Source organism: Podarcis erhardii, assembly GCF_964252035.2.
Source record: "Podarcis erhardii genome assembly, chromosome: 3".
NCBI classification, from domain to species: domain Eukaryota; kingdom Metazoa; phylum Chordata; class Lepidosauria; order Squamata; family Lacertidae; genus Podarcis; species Podarcis erhardii.
In genome coordinates this window covers 84,160,329-84,185,381 of record NC_138507.1, presented here as the reverse complement: position 1 = coordinate 84,185,381, position 25,053 = coordinate 84,160,329, and the positions used below count along the sequence as shown (strand labels likewise).

At 39.4% G+C, this 25,053-nt stretch overlaps 1 protein-coding gene across 13 annotated transcripts in view; it reads right to left on the bottom strand.

The window, feature by feature from the left end:
* Positions 1-25,053, bottom strand: part of LTBP1 (latent transforming growth factor beta binding protein 1) — a 193,433-nt gene that overhangs the window by 84,314 nt on the left and 84,066 nt on the right. For all 13 annotated transcript variants that reach the window (XM_081856552.1, XM_081856557.1, XM_081856558.1 and 10 more), the window contains 3 exons: positions 17,148-17,250; positions 14,244-14,315; positions 3,270-3,392 (listed from right to left, as the gene is read on the bottom strand). In XM_081856552.1, coding sequence (XP_081712678.1) covers positions 3,270-3,392; positions 14,244-14,315; positions 17,148-17,250 — 298 coding nt within the window. The remainder of the gene's footprint in view (positions 1-3,269; positions 3,393-14,243; positions 14,316-17,147; positions 17,251-25,053) is intronic.

Sequence of the window (25,053 nt, the reverse complement as noted above, 5' to 3'; positions counted from 1 at the left end):
GGTAGACTGCATTCAGCTTGGAAGGTCACAAGTTGTGCTGAATGTTTTCACTTGAAAAAGAAAAGGCTACTCTAACCCAGATTCCAAGCCCCCACAAAGCATGAGAATGTCTTTTTAATGGTAAGGATTTATTTTTTTAAAAAAGTTACAAAACAACCACTCAAAATTTCAGTATCAGTCAAAAGTCTACTGAGAGCTATAAGCATCAACCTATATATGTCCAATTGAAATGAATGGAGGTTGCACAGCAGCAGTGATTGGTGGATTTCATCCATGCACTATCTGTTGTACAATAATTATTCAGGATGTTAAAGAAACAAATGTTGGCAAGTCTCCTCTTCCATCTGATAAATAGAAGATCTTCCACAAATAACAAATCAAACTGAAACAATACAGTTTTGCTTTTTTGAAATCCAGTTTTGCTCAAACATAAAACATTTATAATAACATTTAATTATTATTGCTGTTACTGTAATTAATCATTATTATTTTGCAGCAAAAAAAGAACCTTGAAATAGGATGAGCTCTCCACACCTACTTGCCATACAAACACAAAAACAGGAAGTCACAATTTCAGCCTGGAACGATTTGGAAAAGGAGTAGCCTACCCTGCCTTATGAATCATTTCAGATAATCTGAATCTTTTAGGTGCTACTGGTGGGACAATTTAAATGAACTGAAGAACAACAAAAGTAAGAAGGATGGATGGGCGGGTGTGGGTGTGGGTGTGGGTGTGGGTGTGGGTGTGGGTGTGGGTGTGGGTGTGGGTGTGGGTGTGGGTGAGAGAGAGAGAGAGAGAGAGAGAGAGAGAGAGAGAGAGATTTGCACACAACAACTTGGCAATTTATCTCTCCCCATTCTTTGCTCTAGGAAAAATGGAATCTGGGATAAGTGGAAGATGGTGCCACAATCTTCTGGGCTGTAAAAAATCATTCAAACTGTTTTCTGGGCTCAGGTCTGCCTATATGATGCCATATTGTGTGGTTTGAGGATTCTGGTATATGGGGTTATCAGGATTAGAAACTCGGGTCATCTCTGGCTTATAATTGAGACTGAAACAAGACATACATTGTTCTAATAATAAATAATGGGTGAGTATGGAAGGTGAGGGATGGAGTAAAGTTACATAATCAAATAGGTCAATTAATACACCCCTTTGATGTTTCTAAGGCTTCAATCCAAAACTTACTTACCTGCGAGTTAACCACAACAGGACTTACTTCTAAGTAGACATTTATTCAATTTATAAGATTTCCTACCCACCCTTCACTGTAAGCTCCCAGGGCAATAAAATATACAGTTATAAAAACAAATAAAACCAATACAATTATAAAACACATAAAACGATTGGAAATGGAACAGAACAATATTTAAGATTACACTGTAAATTTCTAACCAGTTCAAATAAATGAGCAAAAGAAAAAACAAAAACAAAACCCCCCTCCATATATTTACTCTTAGCCATGTAATAAGATGAGAGGCAATATGGAAGCAGGTTAATCCAGAAATCAACCAGTCCCCCAATTTTTTAGTATGGTATTATACATTGAAAAGCTTTGTTCTATTGATGTTGCAAGTCAGATGACAGCGGCCTTCCATGACTGGCAAAATGAAATTTCTCTAAAATATCATAGAACCCCCCTCCCAGCATATTCAATTGTCTTTACTAGTTACAGTTACTTTATAGTTACATAACTATTACATTTTGAGGTTGGTGTCTGACAGTGTCTAGTAATTTTTATTCTTTGAAAATAAATTATTGTTTATTATTTTTCCCCTTCCTCTGTGCTCTTTCTTATTTCCAACAGTCAGTTCATACAAATATTTGGAACTTGCTACTTAGTTGGTTACTTGTTACTTATTAGTAAACTATTTCTCATTTGGGACTTGTCATATTTCATATTCCCATATCTACCTTCCCAGATTCAAGTAAGTTCCAATTGACACACTGCTATTTCTCTCCACACAAAAATTCCCAACCATTTCTAGGTGTGTGATTGTGTTGACAAAAGCATGCTGGATGATCAAAGACACGGCCAGCAACAACTCTCATGATTATGGCAGATTGCATGGAGCACCAAGTAGGCCACTTTGGCTACATTAGCATCCATATGTGAAGAATGAGTTCAGCATTAGTATACAGCAAGGATGTCCAACAGGTCGACCCCCAGTCGATCACGGGCTCCTTTTCGTCTGCGGGGGAGGAAAGGAGCAATTGGCCCCTCCCGTCCATCGGCGCACGTTTTCTAGAACTGAAATTGGTGTCGGGATGACTTAGTCTTCAACTTGCTTCCCTAAAAAAAATCTCAACAACTTAGACCTGCCCTCCCCAATGGGTAGATCACTGCCAGTTTTTAATTCTGCTAGTAGATCGCAGTCTCTTTGGAGTTGGACGTCCCTGGTATACAGGATTTGGACTATTAAAGGCACTGATAAAGATGAAAAGGGAACAATTTTTGGGCAATCCTGCATATCCTTAAACAAAGAAGGATATTTGTAATTGTATTGGATCTCCTGTGGACAGTGTGGCTGTGATGCTCCATGTCACTGATTTTAAATTTCCACACAGCTTAGAAAGTTATGACCCTTTTTTGCATTTAGAGACTTCTGTAAACCTGTGCCAACTTACCAGAAGTAAGTCCTACTGAACAGTGGTGTTTTGCTTCAGAGTAAACATAAGATTGTGCTATCAATGGCAGCACTACCCATGTTCAATGCAGAAAATTTTAAATTATTAGCCAGCATGAAGAATACAATGAATGGGCCACCACCAACACCCACACCTATGTGAATAGCTGTGTCATGAAAGATTTTGTGTGTGAGATAAAAAAAATATGGGAATGAGGAATATAAGGTTCGGAAATATATGAGATATCAGAACACAGCTCAATAGATGAATAATCCCCCTTTAATCAGACCCTACTGGGTTTACTTATTCAACTAAAAGGAAAAGATACAATTTACTTAGCTCAAACATAGACAACCTGAAAAATCATCACAGGATCTCTGCAAATGCTGTGTTAGTGTATCCATTCATTTCTGTCACATAAATTATCTGGATAATTCACCACACAATTTTGTTTTAAAATGACAGTTTCTTATTAGGTCATAAAGAAACTCTCCAATGGTGAATTAAAAGTTCTCGAAATGAGAAGCGCCATAAGAAAATGTTGGGCAACAGTGATGAACTTGCATCTATTACAAGATGCAAGGGGGAAAAGAAAACCCACATGAATGATTGATAGGTACGGATTGGTTCTGTTACTTACGGATGCATCTGGAAAGCGTAGGGTCTGGCACAAATCCAATTTTGCAGGCACACCTATAGCTGCCCATGGTATTCAAACACTCACCATTCGGGCATACCCCTTGGAGCTGGCATTCATTAATGTCTGAAAGGGAACACAACTAGCATGAGTTAAATGATTAATCCACATAAACAACTCCATATAAGCACCTGCTTATAAGCACCTAGATATGCACTGATTTCCAGAACGTGTCTCTCTATTTCTTTCCTTTTTTGTGCTATTAAAACACAGACACATAGAATCATAGAAGGGATCCTCAAGGACCATCTAGTTCAATCCCCTTCAATGCAGGAATCACAGCTAAATATGTAGGAAACCACTCAGAAAATGGGTGCAATATTGCCATGCAAAAGGATTGATAAACAATGTGGCCCCAAGTATTATTACTAATCTCTTCCAGTACAGTAGATGAGGAACATCAGAGTTTGGAGGGGTATTGCAGATATACATTGCAGATATGTAACTGAATGGTAAGTGGCTTGCCTAAGACCAGATGGTAGTGAAATTTCAACTGTGAATTTTGCAGTTAACAGTTCAGCATCTTTCCCAACATTTCACCAGCATTTGAAAATGAAATGTTCATTTTTATTTATTTATTTTTGCTGTTGATACTTCCTATGTCCACACACAATAGACTTTGCAATATGAGATGCTTTTAACAGTCTATTTAAGCTACTAATTTTCAAAGCTGGATAACCCATTTTCTTCTTCTGGTGTGCATTACATTTACGAATATAAATTTACCCGGAGCCTGATAGTTAGTTCCAAAGCATGAGGTTGAGGGATGGTAGAATGAGATACATCAAAGACTTGGCAATGCAATTCTTTTGATGGTCTGGAAAGAAACAGATTCAGAAGTGCTTTCAAGGACAGCAATTTCCCCAATCGTAGGAAGGAATACAGCATATATTTCTAGCTCTGCATTTGGATCATTAAACAGTGGGTGGTCTCTAATAAAACACACCCACACAATGGGAAAAATCCTGAACATAGCAGGATATTGTTCTTTGAAGCAGCAACTTAGGCATGCCTGTGTCACACATTAGAAAGGGAGGCAGATCTGCAATTCATTGTGCACGGTTATTCACTTGGAATGCACACTCCCCAACCACAGGAACAGGTTTTGTTTTTTGTTTTGTTTTGTTTTTTGCAGGTAAGCATCAGAATTGCGCCAATGCATTAACTACCTCAACAGAAAACAGAATCAGAACACATGGAAGAGCTGAGCTACCATATGCAGTATTATGAGAACAAGATACTTTCCAACATCTTTTCAAAAGTAGACAGATCTCTGAAATTCTGAACTCCCACGAAGAGGAAAAGACAGAGTGTAAATACTGCTAGGAAAGATTGAAGTATGTTGATTCAACACTTCGAACTGGAAGCAGGAGCTAGGCAAAAGTAATAGCTATTCTTGTTTTCCAGAGAGTGGGCTACCACAAACTACAGGAAGGATATGTTTCAATGTGCCTGCATGTTCCCAAACATCACTGACATACTATGTAGGGCTCTATTAGGTCAGATCAAAGATCCACTCAATCTAGCATTCTTTATCTCTAACAGTATCTAGCCAGATGCCCTCTGGAAAGATACAAGCAGGGTTTTATGGAGATTTCAAGCACCCCCAGATAAAAGAAATGCTTCCATAAAACATGGAAGTTCCTTTTTAAGTTATTAGCGACTAATAGCTATTCACAGACCTATGCTTCATGAGTATGCTAAATTTTCACATTGTACCCTTTTTATTATCCACCTACTTCTCCAAATAAAAGCTCCCCCTTCTGTCAGCACAATTCAAAAGACAATACAGTACATGATAAGAAATGGTTGGCAGAGCGGAATATGCAGAAGGCCTAACAATTAACTGCAGGGAAAGACAAGTGGACTGAATTAGCCACTACATGGATGTGTACACTTAAGGAGGTCAAGTTACTCTGTAGCACCATCACACATAGGGTTAAGATGCCTAATGGCAACACTCATGAGGCACATAACAGTATCTCTGACACTGTTCTTTTCAAAAATCATCTAGCCCATCCACAGCACTGCCATTTGGTATCAAATGATAATGTGACAGATCCCAGATGGCCACCCTGCCTGTATTTAGCCATTTACAGTGGTACCTCGGGTTACATACGCTTCAGGTTCCAGACTCTGCTAACCCAGAAATAGTACCTCGGGTTAAGAACTTTGCTTCAGGATGAGAACAGAAATGATGCTCCCGTGGCATGGCGGCAGCGGGAGGCCCCATTAGCTAAAGTGGTGCTTCAGGTTAAGAACAGTTTCAGGTTAAGAATGGACCTCTGGGACGAATTAAGTACTTAACCCGAGGTACCACTGTAATAGAAAACTGAAATCTCCAAGGAGTGCCAGAGGAAAACCATTTTGGTGTCCAGCAACGGAACAGTGTGAATCTCATGGGAATGCTTGGAGCCTGCCAAGTCTGCATGTTATCTTGGCACCTGAAGTGAAAACCACTAGCTTAGCTGGGCCTTGCTGGCATGCTCGAGTTCCTGACTGAGAAAGTAACCAAGGTCTTAACCCAGGCAGGGGGAGGAGGAGAAAGAAGAATTTAAAATATGAGACTGGAAGAAGAAACAAACACATCTGCTTATCTGTTGCCTGCTTGCTTTATTATTAAGATGATGGAACTTTTAACAGAGATGGAATATGAAAGATTGCTTCATCCTCTATATATCCAACCAACCACTGCACTCTGCAGGAGAGGACAACCTGCAGATACCATCCTATCAGGAGGTCCATTTTGAACAATCTCATTGCATTTTGGACAGGTGCCTTCTCTATCCTATCCCAGCTCCCTTAATTTATCTCTCATTCTCCTTTCACACTCAACTAGCACCTTATTCTCAACCTTCCTTCCCACAAACTACCACTTTCTCTCATCCCTACTCTCTGGTCCTTTTACATTCATTTATTTTTCCAATAACAGCTTTCCTCTCTTATGTCTTTCTTTTCCTTGTTTGTTTGTTTATTATATAATAGAGTATTAACCTATCTCACTTTCAAATTTTATTCAACACCTCCTCTGGCACTTACCCTTCAGAAAGAAAGCTTCCTTCCTTCTCTTCCCACCCCCTAAAATTCTCTGTCTCCCAGACACTTTTACTCATTGAGCAAATAGTTGGTGGTACTGCCATTGGTTCAGTCAAAAGGGGCGGAGCAAGCAAGTAAGGAGGCACTGGCCAGGCTATGGAACTGAGGCCCACCTGAAAGCACTCAAAGGATTTGTGGGTGTTGTCCACTGTTTTGAGAAACAATGGTCTGTAGAATGATCTTTATTTTTAGAGCCCTTCCGCTTGATATAATGGCTCTCATTAGCCCTGTGAATTTGGAGGGCAGTGAAGCTGCTCGAAAGGCTATCATTCGGGTAGGAGATGTCAGCATCTGATAACAACCTTCTCAGGAGCAACTAAGAACATAAATATCTACCTGGTTGCCATATCATTTATACTGTCACCTGGGGGGTGGGGACAGTTATTCCTGCAGTGGGAGAGCTGGGAAGCAGGGCTCTTCCACTGGCTGCATCAATCCTCCTCTCTCTCAGCTGCTACCTAGGGGCAGCGACTCCATCAGACTGCCTCAGTGGGAGAGCTAGGAACCAGGGCTCATTGCACCAATTTGCTGGAGGCCCAGCTCCATCAGGCATCTCCTGCCCCTGAATTGTGCCAACTGGCATGACAGTTTATAAATGAGGCATGAATTTTGATTTTCCTCTTTCCTCCCTCCCTTTTCCTTTTGTGTGAGGGCTTTTTTAGAATGCAAGTTTCCATGTAGGGATTGTCTTGATTGATTGTATGCAAACCGCTCTGTAGCCTCTTTGGCTGAACAGCAGAGTACAAGTGCCATTAATAAGTAAGTTAAGTATCATTTAAAAATTCAGTCTTCTTTAGGCATGTTGGATAGCAGACAATAAAACACTGGTGCTGTCTGCTGCTCATGGATAGTTGTGTTGGTGGCAGTATAATTTAACAAGTTTTAGCAAATGTGCATCAGATATGGTTTCTTGGTGGGTCCATCAGGAAGCTGTTGTACTGATTATTGAGTCATGTATTATGAAATGCTATCTAAACACCAAATGAAGCACCCACAAATTAATAACAAACCTTAAATGCCTTCTTTGGGAGGGGGGTGAGATGCACATTTTAGAATGATCACTGCTTCAATACTTTAGGCAAAGAGCCCATTGCATACTAATTTCACCCTGTGGTTAGGCGACCACCTACCTAACAACATGTCCGGCCACCCGCAGTCCTGTCCAGCTGTGTAAATTATACTGAAATCAACCTGTCAAGGCAGCTGGAAATGGAATCTGGATGAGATGAAGGCTGTGTTAAAAATAGCTTAACAGCTCTTAAGCTTTTTTTCATCTGCCCGTCTTTATCAAATGAAGCCACAAAGTAAGGTTGCTATTTAAAAAAACAGTTTGAAGGCGGGAGGGTCTGGGTATAACTTTGATAGGCAATAATTTAGGTAGGTGTTAATGTCACTACAGTGGCTGCTCTTGGGACAGTACTGTGTATAGGGAAACTTTGGAAATGCTCCCTCTGATTAAAAGGACACCAACCAATAGGTACTTATAATTCAAATCCAATCAGAATCTTTCTGGTGATATAGTGTAATGGCTACAGAGCTGGACTTATGCCAGCCCCCCCCCCCCCGGTTCACATCACAAATTAGCTTTGGCACGCCATTGATGCACTTTGGGCCAGTCACCATCCTTACACCAACCCATCTCTCAAGGGTTATGAGGATAAAATGAGTGGGAATTATGTATGCTGCCCTGCTTGGATGTCAAGTGTTTCATGTTCAGATCAATTCTGAGTTACAAGGTCAAAAGAATCTGTATGGCAAATAAAATACCAGTTATGTGGTCTTAAATAAAACATAGCATTAATTTGGCATTACCATTTATACCTTGATTTTCCTCACAATGGTTGTACAAGATAGTCATTTCTGCAGATGAAGAACTGATACAGAGAGAAGAAATGTGCTCAAGGCCACCTACTGAATTTATAATTCAAGTGAGCCACCAAGATAACAAACCTGAAGCACGTTTGCTGCTCTTCGTGGGAAGTTTTATATTTTTAAAAAAACTGAGGAAGAAAGATGGAATCCAGAATGTTCAATAAGGAGAATAATATACGGACTTAACCAGTTGCAAAAACTGGCTGATGGTTATTTACACCGTAGTCCTAGTAGCATATACTGCTACCATATCCATCTGCCTGGCATACCAGGCCTCAAAGCCTATAATACGCAGCAGTGGCTCACGAGGGTTGGGTGGCGGCAGTATCCTCATTCCCAAGAGTGCAGTGCCAGTGCTGCTAGCAGGTCTTGAACCTGCAGCATGAAAGATGTCAGGCAGAAGATTCAGCCTAAAATGTATTATCCAGGTTCAAGCAACAGAGGAAACTACAGGGTAATAAGCCAGGCCAGCTGAGCAGCTTTCCAGATAATAAGCCACAGCAGATCACTCAGTAAGACCTAATCTCTAAGAAATAGCACTAGGTCAGATTTGCTCTGTAGCATTCCTGGCAATTTTTTTCAAGGGTGAGTGCAGAACTCCCATAATTCGTTAATCATGTGAGCAAAAAAGGAGATACTGACAGACCTGATTCTCTTCACCTCTGGCTTACCTTCACTTCATTACAAGCAGCTTTACCCTGCTCTCAGGACCCCGCCCTCTGAATTGGCAGGAGCTGGGTCTGACACTACCATCATAACATTTCTACGATTCCAGCATACTGTGATGATACGCTAGGTCAAATCAGAACTGTGCCATTCACACTTATACTTGTACAGGGGACAAAATGCAGGGTTTCACAAACTTGAGGTGAAGATCAATTACTTCTGTCTAAGCTACATAGCTCACTGAGTGCAGCAGTTCCACACACAAAAAAGTGTGGTGGCACCTTGAAGCCTAAACAAATGCATTGTTCTGTTTTTGCTACAATATCCTAACATGGCTATCTCTCTGGAAAGTGACACTAAGAGTAAAATGAGACAGATACTACTTTAGCCAATAGGAAGTGCTTCAAAGGATGATACAGTATGGGGAAACACATTAAATTCCATGCATCATATATGAAGGTAAGCAAAACTGTCCTAGTTACAGATAGGTAGCCGTGTTGATCTGCCATAGTCAAAACAAAACAAATTCCTTCCAGTAGCACCTTAAAGACCAACTAAGTTAGTTCTAGGTATGAGCTTTCGTGTGCATGCACACTTCTTCAGATACACTGAAACAGAAGTCACCAGACCCTTCTATATAGTGAGAAGGTGGGGAGGGGTATTACTCAGAAGGGTGGTGGGAATGGGTGATTGGCAGATAGCTGTGATGAGCCTGTTGACGACTCTTAACGACTGCAATAGGTCTTGCAGGAAAAAGGAAGGGGTGAGAAGGTGAAAAATGGCTTTGTCATGTATAATGAGATAAGGATCCAATGTCTTTGTTCAGACCAGGTCTCTCCATGGTTTTAAGTTTGGTAATAAGTTGCAATTCAGCAGCTTCTCTTTCCAGTCGTTAAGAGTCGTCAACAGGCTCATCACAGCTATCTGCCAATCACCCATTCCCACCACCCTTCTGAGTAATACCCCTCCCCACCTTCTCACTATATAGAAGGGTCTGGTGACTTCTGTTTCAGTGTATCTGAAGAAGTGTGCATGCACACGAAAGCTCATACCTAGAACTAACTTAGTTGGTCTTTAAGGTGCTACTGGAAGGAATTTTTTGTTTCAAAATTGTCCTGTTATTCTACAAACAATTATTGTTTTTAATGCTATCAAAAATAAAAATAAAAATGGGAGAGTGTTGGGGAGAGACAATAAACTGAGCACCACTTCACAGTACCTTTTCATGCAGTAATTGCTTTATCATTAGATTAACAAAAATCCACAGGAAAAGTTCCATTATCCTATTTAAATGTAGGTTCTGAGCAGGACTTTTGCTCCATTTTGTAAACTAGCTTTTGTGACTGTTCAGCCTTGAAGTTATGTTCAAATAAATTTCTCTGGAAATCTCACATAAACTTAAGTCAATTATTTACATTGGAATTGGCTTAGCCTTTTTTCTGTTTAGGATGAGACTTGAATGACAATACACAAGAAGTGTATTTCAAATCCCTTTAATAAAACTTGGGCACAAAGAACTACCCCACCCTTGTAACTATAGTTTCAAATAACATATGCAAAATAAATGATGTGCATGGGACTACAGAAAATTAAAATTTTAGTTGGCTACACCCAGCCACAATATCCCAATGTAACAGACATTGATTACACTGTCTACCATAATGAGTTATATAATTTGGCATCTCTTTATTACTTAACCTCTACTAAATAAAAGCAAGCTACTATTGTATATAATAATTTATCTTACACATTTCAGGCTTATCATATATCTAAATTTACTATTTTACAGCTTTGTTTTGCTTATGATAGATTGGTACTTAAGATTTTATTGTTATTTTATTATTATTACAAGCAGCTTTGAAGAATTTTAAATGTATGAATGAACAAAGTTTACAAATAAGCTGTCTTATTATAATTACTTTAGCAGGTCAGTTACAAAGATACAAAATCTAACAGGACAGATTCAGCTAAGAAATAGCATACACTAAAATGAGCTTGTGAATGAAAATTCTTTCTTTCTTTCTGGCCTACATACCCAGATAAGTATGCATTTCTCTAATGCAAGAAAAAAAAATATTTTGCCACGTTTCATTTTCAGTTCTCAGTATAAGGACGTAAAAGGAAAATGATTCTGTCTTTGTTCATCCCTACAGTTATAAGTTGCCAAATGTTTGCCAGAGGATTTGGCAACATAGTGAGATAAAAAACTATTTTCATCACATTATTTTTTGGGGGGAAATGCTGGCTTAATTTTTTATTGATGTGGAATGGCGGTTAATGACACTAAACCAAAGCAAAACTAAAACTATTAAAGTGGGAAATGAAACTTCTTTCTGTATCTTCCACGTTTAAAGGGGAACAAATTATGCTCAACAAAACTCTTATTCTGTCTAGGATCTGGAAGCTGCCTTCAGAAATGATGCAAGATCACATCAGAAGAATCTTTATTTGCATCAGCAACTAGTCATAGCAATAAAATAAAATACAATGTACTGAAGATAGAGGTAAAAGCTTAACTATACAAAATACATTCTAGAGGCTGATATAAGTATTTTCTACAATGTTCTACAATGTTCAGTTCAAGGCGTATGTTTGGTACAGTCTTTTGAAAGAGGCTGCTGTGGCTTAACTACAACTAACAGAAGAACCATACAAACTATTACAAAATGGATCTCAAATACTGGTCCTTTAACACAATTGTTCTTACTCCCCTCCCCCCAATGGAGACTCAGAGATGGATTTTTGTTCCTGTATAAGATTGACTGGATGGTTGCACCATGATATGAGGATCAAGTAAGTAATGCTTCCTGAGTGTCTGACTATGGCCCAGTAATCAAAAGCATCACACACACCTCCCACTTCCTCCTCCTCCTCCTCCTCATTTGAGCATCCCCCTCCTTAGTTTCAATCTCAGTGCAAACTGTGGTTAGAATTAAATCTGTACTGATATTACTGCTATCCACTGTGATACCAAGCCACAGTTTGCAAACCCATGCCTAACTATCACTGCAAACATGATAACTTTACCATCAATATGCATTATTTCTGCATGGGATAGTCACTTCCCTACACCCACATCGTAAAGAATAAAAAAGAATGTTATTTGTGTTTAGTAACCATGCACAAGTCATCTGTTCAGAATTTCTGACTTTTTAGAAAACTGTTTTATCACAGGATAGTATTCAGTGCTAGTCTTACTCAGAGTATACCTACTGAAATTAATGGACATGACTACTTTTGATTCATTTTAGCAGGTTCTAGTCAACTAACTTTTACTCAGAGCGGACAAACTGAAATCCATCTCATATGTGGTCACCGTTTGTAATGAATTAAACCATATTCACAAAGCAAGTTTCTCTCTTCCATAATACAAACTAATCATTCCCACCTAATTGCCAAATGCATCTACTTTGAGTACGGCTAATGTTGACTGTCACTCAAATATAAGCTGGTTCGGGGGGGGGGGGGGGAGGGAGGGAGAGAAAAGAGTGGTTTTCCTACTAAAACCACCTCCATCCAGGTACTTTTCCAGTTCTCAAGTGTACACATTTTTAAGAGAGTGTTCTATTGGCAAAATGCTTTCCTCCTGAAAATGAAAAGCCAAGCCTTTCACCAGCTGTTCTTTTAATTCAGCTTCTCTTTTCCGTTAATAAAAACATATCAAAATGCATTTCCCCCTTCCTTTTCAGTATTAAAAAAGGCAGAAAAATACAGTGCAATTCCCCTAAAATATTGTTAACCCACTCCTTAATACCACCGATATACTTTGTGCCCAGATATTAGAAGCTGCATGTAATGCTCTGATCAATATGTATGTATTTATTATTTACAATACATATATGCTGCCCTTCATCCCATATTTATTTCAAAATATGAAGTCTAATATACGCATGTTCATTTGGGTTTCACAGCAGCTTAGGATTTACCTGTGCATGTATAAGCAAAACTTTTATTCAACTGAAAGACAATTGTTACATTGCTGAAGGAAGAGAGAAATCTTGGTTAGATAACCTAAGATGTTCTACTAAACTGTTAAAACTTAATCTGCAAACAGACGGTTCTTTGTTGTTCATAACACACATCAGTAAGAGATTTGTTTCATTGCATTAGTTCACTGAAATGAAAGGAAATAATCAGGAGGTGGTTGTTAATCATGCTGCTACCACATATGGTTTGTAAACGGAGAAGGCTTTTGATTGAAGAAACATTAGAGCAATTAGATGTTTAGAGAAGTCTCCAAGATGGGGAGTTAGATGTTCTGCAGGAGAGAAGAAAGCATTCTTTTCCTTCAGCTGCCCTGAATATGATATTAGCTGTCTGGTGGCAGGATGCTTTGAAAATACAATACCTAAAATATTTGCTCTGAAAGAGATTTATCCATTCTAGAAATTTAGCGCCAGCTTCGCTATTGAAACTCAAATGGTCAAACCATTTCGTTGTCTCTAGCCCGAGCTTTCTTTTGTAATGTGTGATTCTGTTTGATGTATTTTATAACACAGGAAACAGTAGTTTCAAATTTTGATTGGGGGTAGGTATTTGTATCATATGACCTGACTATTAACACCTTCCATTATTTCCAATTCCAGGGTCTATTCAAAGAGCTGGTCATTACCTTTAAACCACTAATGGTTTAAGACTAGAACATCCAATGGGCCATGTCCTCCCGCAATATTCTGAAACCACCAGCACCCTAAGCACAGTTAGTAGTTACTCAGAGGTACACAGAAGTGGGCCGTCTCCATAGGGGCACTCCGACTCTGGAATTTTCTTACAAAGCAGATCTACTTTCTGATGGTATTCCTTCATGAGATAAAACTAATTTAATTCTGGCTTGTGTGAATTCCTAAACTCACTATATATTTTTTCTTAATGTGTGTCAGTGTATAGTGATTTTAATTATGTTGACTTTAAGTTGACTTGGTGTTGTTACTGGGAATGGACAGGCGGGCTATAAATATTTCCTACAATAAATGCAAATGATGAGCCATATAAGTCTTGAGTGATTTCATTTATCAAACAGGCAATATTTTCTACTTAATTACAACTAACATGACTACCCCACCTCCTGCAAATGAAACTGACATAACAGATTTATTCATAGTATGCATTTAAGTAAATTGAGAAATGCACACAATTTATTTTAGCTCAACAGAATTATTCAAAACCATGGGTGGGGAACCCGTGGCCCTCCAGATGTTGGGATACAACGATCGGCTGTTGAACTACATCTGTAGAGCCACAGAACCCCATTCCTGCTCAAAACAAATGATGAAAACATCTTACCTTGACAAAAAGTAGCATTAATTCTTTTGTAACCTTGTGGACAATCCACCACTTGGCTATATCCAGGGTAAGCTAAATTTGAAGATTAAAAAAAAAAAGGAAATTACCAAGTGATACAATCCTCCAAACCAGAGTCTACAAGGTCAGGAAAGTGCCATGAGTTCACATGCTCCCCCTTCTTTGTCTGCTCTCATACATATTGAGTCCTTCCTCTACGCTGTTCTAAGCCTTGCTTGCCATGATATCTAAATCAGGTGACTATGGTTAAGGCTAAGCTGCAAAACTAGGTTTGCAACCGTATTTAAAACCATTGTTGAGGCATTCCATGCCAAATCGACCAAATCTGGCCCATAAAGGTTACATCATGCTGTTGAAATTTTGAAGAGCCATGGTACATGTTGAAATGTATGCCCACAACCCATATATACAGTGGTACCTCTGGTTACTAACTTAATTTGTTCCGGAGGTCCGTTCTTAACCTGAAACCATTCTTAACCTAAGGTACCACTTTAGCCAATAGGGCCTCCCGCTGCCACTGCACAGCCGCCACGCAATTTCTGTTCTCATCCTGAGGTAAAGTTCTTAACCCGAGGTACTATTTCCGGGTTAGCAGAGTCTGTAACCCAAAGTGTTTGTAACCCAAGGTGTTTGAAACCTGAGGTACCACTGTACGTGTATGAAAAAGAGAGTGAGAGAAAGGTTTACAAGGGCAGGGCCACCATCTCTCTGAAAACTTGTGCAAGGTCACATTTCCCATAAAGTGTGTGTTCATTCTATCTGCCATAGAATGAGATGCATTCTATCTGCCATTCTATCTGCCATAGAATGATGCATAGAGATGCATTCTATCTGCCATAGAATGAGATGCATTCTACCTATCTTTATCTTTAAGGGTTCATTTTGAAGTCCATGATCTCTTTTTAAAAAGTAGTGTGCTGTACGCCAAAAGTAGCTGAATTAGAGCAGAGAACAATGGCCCAACATTTATAATGTTTCCACACACACACACACACACACACACACACACACCCAGTTATTTCTGCACTCATTTGCTTGGATCTTATGGACCACAGGTACACTGCAACATTTTTTGTTGCAGCACTCTCTATTTAAAACTCTTTTTAGAAGTCTACTTCCACATATCCACCCTCCAATCTGCTCTTAACATACTTTGGCTTGTAGGGATCATTTGAAGAACTATTGCAGTCTGAGGCAGAATGTGGGGTTAAACAACTTTATTGTTTAAAGTACTCTGAGGTTTGCTGTCGCAGAAGGAAAGGATCCATGCACTGGGCAGCCCAACTACTGACCCAACTTCAGCCCACCTGCTGAAATCAGGAGAAATTGCCAATGGAAAGGTTCCACCATGGTGTGGGCCAGACAGTTGGGTACAACAGCAATGTTGGTTTGTGGTACCTGCTCCCCCCAAGCTATGGCTGAGGTCTTAGAATGCCTCATCCAAAACCCTTTATGGAGATCTGCTATGGGTACTGCCCAATGACAAAGTTGTGATGAATGTGGGCATTACAAAAAATGACATATCAAGGTAGCCACTAGCACTGGCCAATTTGAACCATGGATAAATGTCTTTATGGCTCTTTCAATCAGTAGCCAATATCCATCCAGATAAAGAATCAATCTTACAAAGTGAGAGAAGGAGAATCAGCTGGCGGTGTGAACATGGGTGCAGCTGTGGCCCAGGGTTTCCTCTGCAGACCAGTACAAAGCAGTCTTCAACCTGGTTCACGCCCAGGTCCTGCCCCTGCTGCTGAATGGGCCCTAGGGCCAGCTGAAGCCTGAACTGTGGCATCACCACTTTGCAGGGAACAGTCCGTCCCCCCTCTGCCAGCCATGCAGGAAGTGCAACACCACCCACCACAGAGAGGCTGCAAACTTGCATTTTCATACTTTGCAGCATCAAAATGCATTAAATAATGATGCTGATCATCACTTAGTACAACATGCACAGTTCGGTCCCATAGAGAAGAGAAGAAGAGTTTGGATTTGATATCCCGCCTTTCACTCCCTTTAAGGAGTCTCAAAGCGGCTAACATTCTCCTTTCCGTTCCTCCCCCACAACAAACACTCTGTGAGGTGAGTGGGGCTGAGAGACTTCAGAGAAGTGTGACTGGCCCAAGGTCACCCAGCAGCTGCATGTGGAGGAGCGGAGACGCGAACCCGGTTCCCTAGATTACGAGACTACCGCTCTTAACCACTACACCACACTGGCTCTCATATTTTATATTGGCATTATAAAAATATGTCAATCTCATGGCAAGGTCATGAAGCTCAAAACCATAAAAGATTCCAAGGAAAGCCTTTTTTCATCCAACATGATTACAGTCTGACAAATAATACAACTTTAGTAAAGGAAAACGTCAAAATGCCATGGGAATAAGGCGACCCTGAATCAGCATCCTGTGAATGAGTCAACTACCAGGCAAGGATACCAGCTTAATGTCAAAAGTGTTAACAGCTTACTCAGTTTCCTCTTAGTGCTTATCTGGGATCTATGAAATGAGAGCATTTGCTCATCTTCATAGGAAATTAGTAAGCACATTAATGTTTTCTTTCTTTTTTTGAAAATTGACAAAGGAGATTTAGACTGAAGCCAAATAAAAGAAGCAGAAAATCTCTTTTGTTAGCCATTGCATTATGAGTGAACATACTTCCATGATTCTGAGTACCACAATAATTACTTAAATGGGTACTGTTTCTGTTCCTACCATTGCCAAACACTAATTGCCTTCCTGAAAAACAATAGCAGCGTACAGTGCTATTTTTTAAAACTCAAAGCTTTACTCATACCCTTATGTCCCTATGCTGAAAAGGACATACATATGCTGACATATGCACATTATAGTGCAGAAGGGTAAGATGAAAACAAATCTGAAAAACACTTACCTGGTTTCTTTGGACATTTTTGGCATTTGTTAAAGCCCCAGGAAGTACCCACAGTCCCACAGCAATCTTCTTGCTTTGAGAGACCAGGGAGTGCTTTACCACACTAGGAAAAACAAGTTGAGAAGCCTCGGGTTAGTGCTGCTGAAAAATAAAACATATCTAGAATGCTGCTGCTTTAAAATCACTGTGACATAATTTCACCTGAGTGCAGAGCAGCCAGCACTAGTCCTTAAGTTACATCACAGCTTAGGCACAGTTACTGATAGCACTTTCTTTGTCCTAGCCTTCAAAGAACTACTTCTCCATGACTTGGTCCTATGCTGCCACCGTAAAGTTTTTAAGCTGAAACCATAAGGGTCTCTAGGCCTGCCCATGTGGTTCTTCTGATGTTTAATCGTTACTGTAGTGGCATGAGACAAGTAATAAAATAGCAGTTAAGAATGTAAGAAGAGCCTGTTGAATCAGGGCAACAGCCCTTCTAGTCCAGGAATCCTGTTCTCACAGTGGCCAATCAGATACATGTGGGAGACCCACAAGCAGGACTGGAGCACAACAGCACTTTCCCTTCCTGCAGTTTCCAGCACCTGGCATTCAGAAGAATTACTGCCTCCAACTGTGGAAGCAGAGCGTACCCATCATGGCTAGTACCACTGCAGTGCCAGCCTGCCCATGAGGCAGAAGTAAACACATGGTGGAAGCTGAAGAAGAAGAAGAAGAGGAAGAGTTTGGATTTGATATCCCGCTTTATCACTACCCGAAGGAGTCTCAAAGCGGCTAACATTCTCTTTTTCCCTTCCTCCCCCACAACAAACACTCTGTGAGGTGAGTGGGGCTGAGAGACTTCAGAGAAGTGTGACTAGCCCAAGGTCACCCAGCAGGTGCATGTGGAGGAGCAGACTGTATTGAACCAAGGCTTGGTCTTGGTTACAGCTCATAGTTAGCTAAGACCTTAACCACGAACCTCAGTTCAGGTGACATACTAAACAAAAAGGACTATGGAGACATGTGAATGTCATGCAAAATGTGAACGACAAATGAAGCAATACATCATTAAGCAGCAAATTTCCAACCTATTCATTCTTCATAGCAATCCAAATATTCCCTTATAAAAGTATATGAAATTCATCTCCTTCATCGTTCTTATAAGGAACAAACCTTGTTATTATAATTTCTTCCCTGTCAGCCCCTATATTGCATTTTACATTAAAATGGTTCTAGTTACTTAAGTCACTGCCAAGTTTATGCTCTGTTTATTGCTCCATTGCTGGACTGAAAAGACAGACACACCCTTTCCTCTCTCTGGATAACTTACATGTAGAGCTGAGACAGACCTAAAAACTTAAATTTGATTTTGAATTCACAACCGCAAAATAAGCCCTTGAAAGTATCTGTTTTTGGCCTTTTCACCAAGAAACATCAGCTTACTACCCACAGATTTTAAATGTCATCACAAAGGTCAGTTCCCCTACCCTACAGCCAACTTTTCAAAATCTTAAATTTCTGCATTTCAAAAGCCAGGTATTTAAGTGAAAATATTCAAGTCTCCTAATTAGAGATGACTTGTTAGCATTCATAGTCAGATATAATTATTATGAATGCAAGATGTTCACTGAACTTCAAATTCCAGCGATAAGCCACACTGCCCCTAGTTTTAACAAATTAGTAGGACAAAATGGTTGAATGATGGACATGCATATCTAAATGTTCCATTGCCACAAACTCAAAAGCATCTGGTCAAAATTGATCAGAAACTGAGTGGTAACTCAGTCTATCAGTTTTAGGTTTTCTACGTGCACAACAGAACTTCTGCCCCCTTCTCCTTCCCCTGTGCACCTTCTGAATTTGTTCTGATGTTTCCTGATCCCCCTGGAGGACACTGACCATTGTTTTCAAGATTATAGGTTAAATCCAGAATTTTTCTTCTGTGAAAAGAAGAGACTGAGATCCAACGGAGGCTCCTACTGCAGAAATGGGACGAGTTCATTTCTGCTGAGTCCCTTTTCTCCCAGTGGCTGCCAAAAGCAGACAATATGATAGAATTCCAATTAGACTGTGATAACTTTCAGAAGAATGTCTGCACATTGTGTGACGGGGTAACAGACTGAAATCCAACAGGTCTGCAAACTCATTCACGTTGTGACAAAAATAAAATAAAATTCTATAGCTACATTAGCTAGAATTACTCAGGGGAAAAGATTTTGGAATTCGGTACATTGGTCACTCCATTAATCAAACAGCATATTGAAGCTATGATAAAGACAATATCAGTTCTTGGAGTTACTTCAAAAGAAATTGTATATGAAATGTTTTACTGTTGTTTCATTTTATTGTACAAATTTTAAATTTTGTTGAAAGCTACCCTGAAAACTCAGTTATAGGGCAACCTATAAATATGCAAAACAAATAGATAAGCGGGGTTACACCACAGAAGACTTTAACTGTTTGTTAAGAGTATATGTCAGAAGAACAAGTGTGTCTCCAAGTGGATGACAGCAGAATGATCTCTTGTGGAAGGTATCAGTGAAATAAGTTTTTCCTGCCTGTGTTTTCTGAACGCTGTATGGAAAAGAACATAAATCTGACCTCTGAAGGGTTTGTAAGTAAACCATTTTAACTTACCAAACTTTTGGTCTTTTTCTATACCAAGGGAAGTGGGAAACTTCGAAAGGAACTTACAAGGACATATTTTAAAGGTCTAACATCCTATTTTTCCACACTTTACTTTGCTACATATTTTGTGATTTTAAATCTCTGCTGGGGTTCTCTCACCAAAGACTACTTGCCCCAAACTTGGATCTTGGCTTCCAGTTAATTCTCCTTTCGATGCCTATTTTTCTTTCCCAACCAACACCTATATCACAAAATACAAATGGTCTCTGAATTAGGGAAAACAGCTCTTTTGCTCTGATAATGTGGGGGGGAAATCAAGAAACTGGTCACAACACTGGATAGGCTCATATGTTACTCTGAAAGAGGACATCCCAAAATGGAATTGCATGCTCTATCAGACATATTGAGATGAGTTTATGGTCCTTATAATTGGAATCCATTAACATTTGGGGCAGTTAGACATAATCTGTGAGGGGAAACCAGACTTCTGTTGTTTAGCCAGCTATTTACAAGCATTAAAGTAATCTTGCCTGACATGCTTGATGGGAGGATTTAAAATCATGCTGTGCAGATACCTCAAGTTACAAAGAGTGAAAAGGAGGGCAAACAGGAAGCAGACCAATTGGCACATTCCATAAAGGAACACAGTGCTGGAGAATGGGAGGATCGGCTGCATTACAGAATATGGGGTCCATTTGTCTGATTTGGTGGTGGATATTTTCTTCAAGCACACAGGAAGCAGGCTTGCTGATCTGCTAAGCCTCAAGGTTATTGTTGTTTACAAACAAGCTATCAAGGTACCTCTGGCTTCTTGTGATGCACTTGAAAAGCATAGAAAGCTGGAACTGGTAGTATTAAATTCAAAACAGGAACTATAATGATACTGTATCACAAATGTGAGGCTTTGGTGCTTACCTAGCTAACACCTGTTCAAGGTAAAGTGTAACCCTAAATCTACATGAGATGGACAGGGCATACCAGAAGGCCAACAAAAGGGTGGACTCTTGTGTAGATTCGTATAGTGAGTAAGCACTGATGCAGAGTACCAGTACATAACCAGAGAAGTCAGTATGGTTTTGATGGATCAGTCAAATGACTTAATGGTGGGAACAAAAAATTTGGAAACTCTTTGAAATCCTTTTGGCATGACAAGGAAGCCAGCCAATCTGGTACCTTGTACTAAAACATAATACATTGCCTAACATTCCTTCTTTGCTGCTGCATTCACAAGAATTGCTGGCCCATGTTATACTGCCTGCATTGTTGGTTTCTATTACTCTTTCAGTTCTCTTGAACTGTTTGTTCTTGACTTAGTTTCATGTGTGTATGTGGTAAATGTTACCCATTGTTATTGGCCAGTATCTTTTGAAGTGTTCATTAGAGAATAAAACTTGAGCTGGTACAAATGCAGGCAAAATTTAAAGCCGTAGCCATAGATTTGAAGTTTTCTGCCAAAAACACTCATGCAACGAGCAATAATGAACTTGATTCATCCACTTCACATTTTTCAATGGTTGAAATCTGAAGGTTTCTTTTATTGTCTGAGTGGGTAGTACTAAATGTTCTCAGGCTTAATCACTGGTGTTTCTGTGAACCATCCAGAGTCTTGGAATTTTGTAGCTTCTGCTTGTCATATTCTACAGATGGAAGAGATTTTCATTCTGTGAAATAGACCGGTCTTAAAGCTAAATTCTGTTTTGACTGACTCAATTTTGGACAGATCTGCAAGTAATAAACAATGTTGCCTTTTGTACAACCAGTACTGGGCCCTTGGGATAGAAAAGACTCAAATAAAGACAGACAAATAAATTATAAGGTAAAGTATGAATTGTGCCATATTTGTCTACCATTCTCTTCTTCACTATTTGAATAGCTGTCTTCCATCAGTAAAAAGGATGCTTTTATATTGCACTGCATTTTAGTGCTTAAACTCTTAAGGAAATCATTTTTGAAATTCGCTCCTAACCTATTCCTCAAAAGCTCCTGAAATCTTATAAATACCACATTTTTAACTTTAAAAAGATGTTGACATATTACTTAAGGAGGACAGACAACTTTTTAAAGTGTCAAACACAGAATGAGATCCATAAAATAAGGTTATTTTCCTATTATTTATTAGATTTATTACCTGCCCTTCACCATAAGGTCCCAAGGCAGGTTACAACAACAAAACAATATAACTGAAAACACAATAAAACCAGCCAACCACACACAACAATCATCAGGTTAATTTACAGTGTTCAGGAATGTCACAAAAAATATTTTCAACTGTCACAAAGCCAGGGTAAACTGGTCAGTCTTCAGCATAAAGCAGAGGGTGAAAAAGTATGATATCAGATGCCCCTCTGAGGGAGTTCCTCAGTGCTGAGGTTTACCACAGAGCCTTTCCTGAGCCACCAACTCCTCAAGCTGCCAAGAGCAGTGGAACAACCAAGAGGGCCTCCTTTACTGACCAACACCCAGGATGGAATGCAAGGAAGGAAGGAGGCAGCCTTTCAAATATTTGGGGCCCAAGTGGTGTAGATCTTTAAACAGGAACGCGAGCATCTTGAATTGGTCTCAGAAATAAACTGGCAACCAGTGCAGCTGCTTTAGAACAGAAGTATATGAATTCTAGATGTAAATCCGGTTGTTATCAGAGCATGGACTGCTGCTTAGTTGTGACACCCTCCCCATCGAATCCCTTATATAGGAGGTCCATCTGGTTAGTTTGCTGAAGAGCTAGACTCCTAGTAGTAGTTAAAATCAACAGAGGAGCCCCTCTTGGTACTTTCTCTACCTTCAAAAGGTTGTGGAGCAATTTCTGAGGCAGCCCCCAAGCTGGGAAGCTTTTTGTTGAATGTTGAAGATTCACCTCTTTACCCTGGCCGTTGACACTTGTGATCTATATTTTTAGGACTCACCCTGGCTGTGATTGTGATTTGTTTTAAACTGTTTTAATGTTGTATTTTACATGGTTGCGACTTGCCTGGGATCTCACGGTGAAGGGTGAGTAACAAAATAAAATAGTAACAGTGATAATATTAGCAGCAGCAGCAGCGATGATGATGATGATGATGATGATGATGATAATAATAATAATAATAATAATAATACACTCTTATTTAAAAGGCTCTCTGTTGGCTGCCACTGATTTTAATTTTGGCTAAGGTTGGCTGACGTATAATATTTATTAGGTTTTTAGCATGTTTGCATTTTTCTCTTTAACTAGTTGTGAACCTAAGCAGGTGATCCAATATCTAAGCTAGCTGGCGAGACACACATTTTTTGGGGGGGGGGAGTTTTATCTATGGCATACAAGGGCCACCCCAGTTAGTGTCAACAGAGGTTGCTGCTGTTGGCATTGTACTGCACTGCTTGTGAAAGGAGACAGACTGAACCGCTGGATTGTACCAGTTCTGAGACCCTAAACTTATGGTGGTGCCTTAGTTCCACAGTTCACAGGACTGGGCCAGTGATATATGAATACCCTGAATATAAAATGGATCATTTAGTAATAAACTAAACTGCTGTGGAAGTTTAGTTTAATATATGATCTCAATTTTGGTTTTGGTGTGGTATAACTTGCACTGATGTTGAATATTATTGCTTATGAGATTGTAACTGTTGCACATTTCCACATAAAAACCATAAGCAGGGATATATCCAGCACACAATCATTTGGGAATTCAAGTTTGCTACCGTAAAGATTTTTAAAAAAAACCAAAAAAACCAAAAACTGGCAACTGTAAAGCTACTGTACTAATCCCATAGCGCTGGTGAGAATCTAAAGTTAGAAGAAACAGATTGACTGATTAGAGCAAAGCAGAAGATTAAGATCGAAACATTGCTTGCGGGACAAGGAAGCAGGAATCTCTGCATCATTTCAAGCTATTCCAGTCTGTTACCAAGTCAGGCACTGGCTGCCTAAAAGGAGGCAGAACAATGCCCACGCCCAAGTCTCCATCAGTTTCAGCACAGCTAAGCGAGTTCAGGAAAGGGCTTTCACCATGATGAACAGCATCACAGCAGTGCCAAACCACACTGGCTGTGAGGATCAGAAAGCCTTGGTGGATTCCTGCAGTTTTGTGACCCATCTGCTGCCTTTTGTTGTGTGTTTTTATTTAAACACCATGATAATATAGTCAACAATAAAGTGATATTACATGTTTGAATGGCGTTGAAATCAGGTGATGTTTTGTCTGTGAAGTAAGCCATCGTGACCTTAAGATTCAGCTCAGAGGCTATACGTTTCACGTACCACAATAATGTCAGTTCCAAGGTGAACAGACACACCCTTGAACTCTCCGTGGAGCAGGCAAAGTCATTTCCCTCATTTTTCATTTTAAAATACATAAAGTACAAAGACTTGTTTAGCTGTATTGCTGATAAAATTATCGTATTTCCTTACTGAATAACTGATTGTTATGCTGAAGAATACTAACCAATACAACACTGGCACATAAACCTATATAGTCTCAGATGAAGAGGAGAGAAACCCTTAAATACTTCCAGATTTTCTCCAGAACTTGTACAGCATTTGTTTTGGCTTCCACTGAACATTCTTCTTAAGCAAGCAACAATCACTGCATTTTCCTTTATCAACTAATTAAAACAGTGTTTGATGCTTTTGCTATTTGATACATATTTAATCCTCTGATATTATGGAGCACTGATATGGCAAAGTAAACCTATCCATGCAGATTTCTGACAGTGTTTGCTTAAGACCTCCTGAAACCAAGCCCTGAGCTTCAAGGAATTCCAGGCAATTATAACTATTCTACTTTATGAGATATTTTGACTACTCTTGATGAAAAAGTGCATCCAAAAGTGCAAAGCATCTGATTTTACTTGAAGAATAATATTTTCTAAAATAATAACAATAGTAAATTACAATGTAGCAGTTTGAAATATAGTTGGGAGACCAATGAAATGAATATGATTTACCTTCCCTAAAAAATGTTTGCAAAACCTGCCTGCAAATGGACAGATCTTTCCTCTGTACATTACCAAACACATGCCAGTATAATACTAAGCTAGGTTCAAAACATTGCTGTTAGTGTACAAAGTCCTCAGTGATCTAGAACCAGGTTACTGAAAGGGCTGCCTTGTCCTTTATACAGTGACCAGATCACTGCAATCATCGGGAGAAGCCCTCCTGGCGGTCCCACAGCTATTTATTTTACTTAACAAAATTTATGTACTGTATTGATTATTATAAAAACTCTTAAGTGGTTTACAAAAGTATAAAACGTTAATATTCATGAGAAGAAACCATAAAAAGAGGTATTTTAAAACATTCAAAAGATGATTGAAA